Below are 9142 nucleotides of genomic sequence, written 5' to 3' on the forward strand. Positions count from 1 at the left end.
GAACTGCCTCACCTCATGTAAATTGCTGGGGTGTGACACCTGCAGCCCAATTTTAGGACAAGGCTCCATTTCTACAATGTACTATTAAAAAAGTGTATCAATTTCATCACCAAAATATGAGAAAAAACCCTAGCATTTTAGCCTGGAGTTGTAACTCTTTCCTGTCCAGGAAGCAATTATCATGCTAAATTCTAACTGAGGGAAGGGCAAGTAAGGATGTATCATGACATGTTTTCATTATGGAAGCCCAAGATTTACAAAGGGACACAAACTGTGCCCTTTGGTAACATGTCCATCAGCAGTAATGCTGACTCCTATTAAAGTACCTGTGTGGGGAATTGACTAAAACCATTCCTGCACTGGATACGTAAGAGCTGGACAAATTGAAGACAAGACCCCCCTCTTCCTGATGCATGCCAAATGTATTGAGCAACCTGTACACATGATTTTCTCTTCCAGGGAGCTGTCAAAGGCACCTACACTACGTTTGCTCTGTAAATTCAAGTGCTGCTTTATTTGCTTATTTTCCATTTTACTTATTTAGAACAATTTCCATACAGTGACATGCCTTTAATGACACTAATGACTCAGAAATACCTGTCAATGTAGTCAAACAATGTCTATTGACATGAGTCACTGAACTTAAATAAATGTTATTAGAAGTGAGACGAAACAAAAGGCAAATATATATAATTCTCCAGCAGAATGATAGGGATCATCACCATTTGATCAATCTTCCCTGTGAGTTATATCTGCAAGTTACTTTGAGGTAGCGCTAGAAAGAAGCTGTTGGTCCAAGAGCATCCCTGCAAAAAGAAACATTCACGTCTTAAATACCATTTATCCTTACTGTACCCTTTTCCAAGTACTTTTCACCCTTTTGTGCCTGTTTCCTTCTCCCTGCTCACTGACTGAACGATTAGTAACCCCTCAAACCATCCTACTAAACCTCTTTGTGCAGAGAAGTGATAAGAAACAAAAACACAACTCAAAGAAATGAGCAGGTTTTGAGTAAAGGCACTGTTATCACATCTAGGTGCAATGAAGAGTTTATAAAACCAACACTAGATATATTTGGGGGGAAAGTGGGGGAACCAAGCTTAAAAAACCCCCACAAACCACCAACCACACATTTCAGCTGGGTAAAACAGAGACAAAACACAACTAGAAGTGAAATAGACTGGTGTTGAAAAAGTTGCTTCTAAGACTTCCGTTTTGTTTTTAAATGCTCCCATTGCAATCAGATATTTGCAGAACTGACGGCAGGCACCAGCATGATGTGTTCAAGTCTTTCTTAAGCTAGTTAATGCAGATGGGCAGTTGTGGACAGCTCTAAGTTTACTCAGCAGAAAGTCTCAGCAACGTTCTCATAGGATGCACTCGCCATTTCCTGTACTTGGAGTTCATGGGTAACAACACACCAATAATACAGGGAAGAAATTCTGTAGTGCCTTTACTGTAAAGAGTATGTGCTGCACACATGATCTTGATCCCACATACACACTCCTAACTGGAAGGAGGAATAAGCTAGCAAGGCTTAGGAGACAGAAAAAGAGGTCAGAGAACTATTTTAGGACAGTATCACATGGGCTGCCTCTCAACGGACTCTTCCTTGCCTCATTTTTCTCGTATGTTGACTGGAAGAAAATACAGCCCCAACATTTATAAGGCTTGGAGAACTAACAGCCCAAACCACCTTTCACTGCATTACCTTCACAGAATTTTCACTATATGGGTACTTCCAGAAGACACATGCATGTCTGACACAATCTCTAGTGCAGAGGCCTTGTTGACAGGTAATATCTGCATAAACAGGGTGGCTACAGACTGTGACTTTTTTTTTTGAGGTTTACATACTGAGGTGATACAGTGCCAGACTAAGTGAAATCCCATAGCTACATGGGCTCCTTATTACATCATCAACCTCCCAAATACCAAAAGTTAGCATAGATCCTCCATAGGATTTCTGCTAAGCCAATGCATGTCTTTAGCATCTCCTTTTTAACTGATAACACAAGAAATGCTTTCAACAAATTACTTGCTGCAGCTTCAGTACGGAATTAGGTGATGCTAGGCAAGCCTCTTATAGCATGATATAAGCCAGGCACAGACCTGGAAGCTGTCATGCTGCTTGTGGTGATGGTGCTTGATAGGTACAAAGTCCCTTGCTTAACACCTGTTTGTACTACCCAGCTCAAGCAACACAGCTACGCAACACAGTTGAAGTAGCATCAAATCCTGTATGGTTTTTAATCTTTAACACTCCCACATCCAAATTCAAGAGGCCTACACCTACTATCTTGAGTTTCCTCCTACAGCAGTCCCCCAAAACAATTCTATACAGGCACACAAGCACCCCCTTTCCTACCCAGATTGTCTTTGCTTTATTTACTCCACTTCCTGTCACATTCTCATTAACTGTCCCCCTACCCTCACCCTCCAAACCCTCACCACTTCACACAAGGGAAACATTCATCCAAGAAATCTAAATTCCACGTAGCTGCAGTTACCTTGCAACTAGCTCTCCCCAAAGCAGGGAAGCAGTTCCTAAAACTGTGATGCTACTGCCCCTCAAGTTTTTTTGCTTTGTCTCTTCCTACATGTATGTCTGCACAAAATCCAGGAAGAATGAACTTCCTATAGTAGTCCAAAAGCCTCTTCTGTTTTAGAACATCTGCATTTCATGGGAGGAACTTTGAAAATATTCCCAGGTGAAAACTAAGCTGTAAAGAGAATCTAGTCAGCAGCTAGAAATGCTCTGCCAACACCAAGTCACATCATTCTGAAACACAGTATTTCAAATTTAAGAACAGCACATAGGTTATGAACACCATTTTAATGTAATTAAGTCATTAAAAAAAGCCAGAAAACTTCATCTGCCATCACAGCAATTATGGTTTAGGTCACCCCAAAAACACACAAGGCAAATGTCTTGACTAGCTCTAGTAGCTTCCACAGCTATTAGCTCTGATAATTTCTGATACCTTTTTTCTTGGAAGAGTATTCTTCCATTTCCAGCCCAACTTATTTTATCATGTACGTTAAGTAGTAAATACTTACGCAAACACATGGGCTTAAGAAGTCCCTATGACTGGAAAATACTTTATACCCTTCCAGATGAGAAGAGCTTAGAAGAAGCCACTCAGAAGGTGCTAGCTTAAAGCAGACCTTTCCTCATTGCTACCTCCCCTAGTCTCCTTTGACTCAAATACTGAAACCTCTCACACTACTAAAATGTTATAACCTCATTGCTATCAAACACCTGAGCATGACAACTAAAAAAAAAAAAAAAAAAAAAAAAAAAAAAATATTAGAGATGTTCAGCATCTTAGCTGACAAGTTTTATTAGGATAGTTTTATTCTCAGTAGATTATTTTTCTTCCTTTAAAAAAGAAAATTATTTTCTCAGACGATTTTTAGGTTTAAGAACATGTATTATGTTACACCAGTTTCTTTGCTGTGAAGTGTCAGTCGAGAAGATTAAGAAGGGCAGGAATAAAATTGTCAGGAGGGATTATCTTTAGTCTTTGGAATGTTTGCAGCTATGGAAGCTGAAAGTTTGCCCTTCTGTATGTTTAAAATCACGTATTGATAAAGCAATTTTAACTGACCTAACAGATCAACAGTAGTACAGTGGGTGCCAGCAGACTGCAGGAGTGGCCCAAGCATTCCCATGGCAAACTCTGGGAGCATCTCCCATATACACATGCCATCTAACTAAGTGTGTTAAGAGCTTATAAGAGATTGCCTAGGTAACTTGGAAGTATGCAAGAACTAGTTTTTGCTAGTCCTGAAGCCCATACCAATGGCAGGGAGAATACCCCTAACTGCCTCCAGCTAAATTCCACAAGCCAGAAGAGAATGTGCTTCACACATGTAAGTAAAATCCCTTGCTGGCTGGTTTGCAGAAACAAAATTTTATTTACACAGGCAAGTCTATCTTTAGACCCCATTGAACTCTTTACATTTCTAGAATATTTACATGATTTCAAGATGCTTTGAGTAAAGTGATGAACACAAAAAAATTACAGAAACTGTCAAAAGCATAGCAAAAAAACCCAACCTATCATTGTGCTTTAAAACTTATGATCTAGAGTAATGTAGAAGAAATGTAATTTTAGCACCTTGGTCATTACGGTCATGCTATATAAGACACTTAAATAGCAGAGGGGATGTCAGAAGTGACCGTATCCAGAGGTTGCCAGTGACAATTCATAAGGGAATCATAGAGTTCTTCACTCGTCTCCATAAATTGTCTGTTCATTTCATCAACATCCAAGTAAAGTTGTGGATCTGAAAATAAAAGTCTGTTAAGTACAAGCGGGAGACATGCACACATACACAAAAAAAGTAAATGACTAATTAAATGTGACAGATTTAATAGTAAAGGTAGTAAGATGTTTTTTCACCCAGAATTTTAACAAACCTGACAAGTCCAGCTTCTTCTGGAATTTGTGTATTAGAATGCTAGGACTACACTGGCATGCCAAGATAACAGATTTAAGGGTAATTAATTCAGGAAATATCCCAAAATCCATTTAATTAATTTCTACTACAATGTGTGTTACAGAGGATAGTTTCTGAACACTTGTAAGATTGTTTCTATGCAAGGAATTGCCTGAAAACCTTCCAGGCCAAACAATTAAGTTCTGTACCAGATCTTTAGGCACAAGTTGAATCCTCCCTTTTAGGACCTGCAAAGTAAACTTTTACCTCAGGGTTTGGCAAACAAAGCTTTTGCATATTCATGAGTTTAGTGTAGAATATGCTTAGCAAAATCAATACAAAGTCATCACAAATTCAATATCAGACCATTTCAGAAGGAGAAGGAAGAGTTACAAAGAAACCTACTGTGCTGTTGACAATGTCCCAATCTACTCGACATGGTGTACATTATCAGCTTTAAAATCCTAACCTCATCTCAGCTTTTACACACTGTATCAGCTGCATTTCTGAAACATTTTTCATGCAATAGTCATTGGCTTGTGTTGTTAAAGGGCACAAGTATGGCTAAATTCCATTACCTTCAGTTATTAGGTCATCACTGATTTCAGTCATAGCTGAAGTTTCCTAAAGAAAAAAAAAAAAGATATTCTTAAATTGAATTATAATCGTAATCCATTTTGGAAAGCATTGCAAATCCAAAATAACTTTGTACTCCCAAACCACAGCCTTAAGAGAGTTTCTCCAACCAACTTTTACAGTAACAGTATAGTTCAGGTTGGAAAGGACTTCTGGAAGTTTTAATTAAGAAATTAGCTGATCTAAGATAAGACCATCCTAAAATAATTCTTCAATTTGCTTTAAGCGAAGTACATCAATCAGAAAAACAGGAACAGAGGGAGCCTACACAAGTATGCTGTCAGAACTGTTATTTGGCATACATGAATAATGGCATATTAATCTCCAATTCAACAAATGCAGTACTTAAGCACTTGAAAGATACCTCTCAGTGAAGCCTGTTATTTTAACATCCACATTAATTAGAAAGCAGGATTTCAGTTTTAGGACCTTTTGCTCTCACTTACACAATGCACACAAACTTACAATTTGTGAACTTTTTTCTTTAAAGCAGATGTGTAGTATCTTTACCTCAAAAACAGCTGGAGCCATAAGAGTATCTCCTAAAGAGCAGTCTCCAACAGTTTGCATGCTATCATAGGGAGTATAGGAGCTGTAGTTGTAGTCAGCATAAGGATCATAATTCCACTGCGAGTAGTAGTTCTGATAATCTTGGTAATAATCATTGTAGTTGTATGACTGGTACCGCTGGAATTCTGCTTTCAGTCTGCAACATGAGAAGTTACATAGAGTTAGAATTTGAGAATAAACTGTAAACCCAGTTCTGAAGTTAAACAATTCACCATATTACAGATTTCAAAGTTTAAAAGGAAGCTTTTCTGAATAGTTGCCCAAAAGCACGCCTAAACCACAGCACAATTTTTATGTTTATACAGAAGCAAATTCTCTCACCTTTGCAATACCAGAAGCAATTATTTTCATGGATTAACTCAAGCCATGATGCTTATTGGTATTCATTTTGAGCATTTTTAATATCTGCATAAGCAAGCTACTGGTAGAAATCAAATTAAAACCAGAAACATCTGTCAAGCACAGCTGCTTTAAAGCCCTTTTATCTTATGTTTGGTTAATACCATAGGGCCAGCTGATTAGTTCTCACTACTTTCTTTCACCTGCATAGATTTTCCCAGGGACAACTTCACACTAATGGCAAGAATCAACGCACAATGTACTAGAACAGAGGTACACTACAAGAAATACATTCAGGTAGTCCAGCTGCACATTCAAAAAAATCCTCTATGCTTCAGACATTGCTTCACTGGTTTTGTTCAGGCAGGCCTCCTGTTTGCAAAGTCCAATTTCTGTGCATCTCCACCTCATTACAGAAAACTGAAATCCAGGCTTTTTGTCAAGAATGCAAACCAAAGGAACTCAGAAGTTTCCAATGTAAGTGACTTACTGACAAACTACTCTGATGGCTGGATATTTTGATGCTGAGAAAGCATAGTACTCAGCCATTCAGAAACAGATACAGATTACTGATGTGTGTTTTAATACCTACATTCGCTTCATGACCATGAAGGTACACGTTCTCATAATCAGGTATTCTATTGTCTTGCTACTGTAGTTAACAAATGACTACATAATGTCTCAGTCTCCTGCTACTAATTTCTCTCCTACATGCATCTCTGTAAGGAAGAAAAATCTGGAAGTATTGCCAACATTTTTCTGGATAGCAGAAGCATGGAAACCTGTTTCTTTGTGACCGCTTCTTGTTTTCCAAATAATCTAGTCAGCACTATTCTGGAAAGTGCTCTCTTGCATAAAAGCATTTCCATTCTAAAGCACAGAGGCAACATTTACAAGATTATCCAGGGTAAATAGAAAAGCTGTTATTTTTACTACTTAACTGCACATACAAGCCAAACTCATGAATATACTGAAATTGTTTAATGTAAAGTTCTATTTTCGTCTGTATCCTGGATCAAAGTTTATCAAATTTGGTATCAATTCTCTGACTGTTCATAGACTTGAACTGCCTTAAATGACTGAGAGAACTGAGCTGGCAGAGTAAAAAACCCTCTCAAAAAATCAAGCCATTTTAAATTCCCTGCTGCCCCAATCACTTGAAAAGCATAATATTCTAAAACTGCTTCAGCAATGACTCCTTAGTTTCTTCCCCCATATTATTTTACCACTTAAAAGCTCCTTTCTCTGCCAGCCTAATGCAAAACCAATTATGTGCTACACTGCCTAAACTAGAGAGAAAGGTCTAGAATAAAAGCTCCCCAGCATACAAAACCACTTGTCCCTTCTACCTTCTTTAGGCCCAAACCTGGAAAATATTTATGCATGCATTCAGCTTTGCTATTATAAGAATTAAGGCTGGTTACAACAGCAGCTAAGCCCAAGTTACACAATCTGGCTACACTTAAGAGGTAGATTCCCCCAGCAATCCTGAAAGAGGTTGATGAATCCATGGAGTCCAAACACAGTGCTTCTGTATTTTTGGTTTTGTAGACTGCATTGTGTACAGCCATTATACAAGGGCCACAGATTTTACAAAGGCAGAGCTACAAGAATCTGATTATTTAGAATTATTTTATCAATGCACAACTCATTTGTTACCTTTTAGAAATTCCTATGCTCAGCCGGATTCGTTTTCCCCCCAGACCTGGTGCATTCTGGCAGTCTTGCAGTGCCCTCATCTGATCACCTTGCTCACCAAATCTGACAAAGGCATACCCTCTACAATTTTCAAAAGGGAGAAAACAAATTCTAGTATACATAACAGTTACAAAGCTAATGAATTCAATTTGTTTTCTACAAAAACAAAACAACCCAGAAGATAGCAGCTACTATAGCTTCTATTAGCTAAGCAACCTCTCCGGCATGTGCACGTGCACAGAAAATGCTTTCACAAAATTAAAATCTTGGGCCAGAAACTTGTTCTTTGACAGCATTATGACTGCTGTCTGTGTAAGTAATCAGATTCCATGTTTCTGCATCTACAGCAGTTAATTATTAACCCACTCCTACCACTATACTAACATTCTTTTTAAAATTCTTTTCTCTGGAGATTCTTGAATTAGTCTATCATAGCCAGCATTGAACAGTAACTCACTCATCCCTGCTTGACTCACTGCCTGGCAAGTACAACTTCTGCTAAGCTTTATTTACTAATATTAACAGGTTCAGTCTCCCAACCCCCTGAGATTAGCCAGGCCTTACACTTTTCTCCCACATGTACTGTCTTTAGTACTGCAAGACTAAGCAGAGACACTGCTGTATGTAAGCACAGCAGCACAAGTTTCAGTGACAGGGCTCCCTCCTCCCACCATCTAATTGCTTTCATGCAGATACACATAGGGCTAAATTGAAGATTATAACTGATTAAACTAACCAGGAAGTTTTAGAAATGTATCTGTGCTGTTAAAAAAAAAAAAAAAAAAAAAAAAAAAAAAAAAAAAAAAAAAAAAAAAAAAACCCACAAAGTCCTAGAGACTAATCTCTCTTCCTGCATCTGAAGAAAACGTAGAAATGGTTCCAATGCGAGTTCCTATATGCTACTTACAGAAGCAAACATTGACAGCATTGCAAATTTTCACAGGCATTACCTGGAATATCCCAGCAGGTCCGTCGCTATTTTGCAGTCAATACATGAGGGGTACCTCTTTAGGAAATAGTCATAGAGCTGGAAATCATCCACTTCCGGAGTAAGCTCCCCAACAAATATAGAATAATCCGGTCTTTAAAAAGATGAGAGAAGAATTTTCAAGCTTGAGACTAAGGTAGCTGATTGCAGTACTAAGGTACCTAACACACAGCCGGTAGTTGTCACTGGACAAATAAGGAAATGAACTCTGAGACGAGTATTAAATGCAAAGCTCTGCACAGTAATGTACATTACTGCAATGCCACCACTCTGGCACCAAGTTCTCAATTTATCTGGGTCCATTCTGCCACTTCCACAAAAGAACAAGAAAGAAAAAGCATTTGAAAGATCCATTTTATAAAAAAAGAAACCTTTAGAATTTGGTTTTAAAAAGGGCATTTATTGTCTGAAGGGGAGGAAGGCACAGAAATATCCGGGGGGGGGGGGGGGGGGGGGCGCGGTGAC

General features: G+C 38.4%; 1 protein-coding gene across 2 annotated transcripts in view; it reads right to left on the reverse strand.

Moving 5' to 3' along the window:
• Positions 1–3901: 3901 nt before the first annotated feature.
• LOC104410388 (tRNA selenocysteine 1-associated protein 1-like) overlaps positions 3902–9142 on the reverse strand; it is a 6892-nt gene continuing 1651 nt past the window's right edge. For both annotated transcript variants that reach the window (XM_010020536.1, XM_010020534.1), the window contains exons 3-7: positions 8640–8771; positions 7651–7770; positions 5593–5788; positions 5025–5070; positions 3902–4293 (exon numbers count right to left, since the gene is read on the reverse strand). In XM_010020536.1, the coding sequence (XP_010018838.1) occupies positions 4157–4293; positions 5025–5070; positions 5593–5788; positions 7651–7770; positions 8640–8771 (631 nt within the window). In that variant the 3' untranslated portion in view covers positions 3902–4156. The remainder of the gene's footprint in view (positions 4294–5024; positions 5071–5592; positions 5789–7650; positions 7771–8639; positions 8772–9142) is intronic.

This window comes from Nestor notabilis, unplaced genomic scaffold (assembly GCF_000696875.1).
Source record: "Nestor notabilis isolate BGI_N333 unplaced genomic scaffold, ASM69687v1 scaffold16218, whole genome shotgun sequence".
NCBI classification, from domain to species: Eukaryota; Metazoa; Chordata; class Aves; order Psittaciformes; family Psittacidae; genus Nestor; species Nestor notabilis.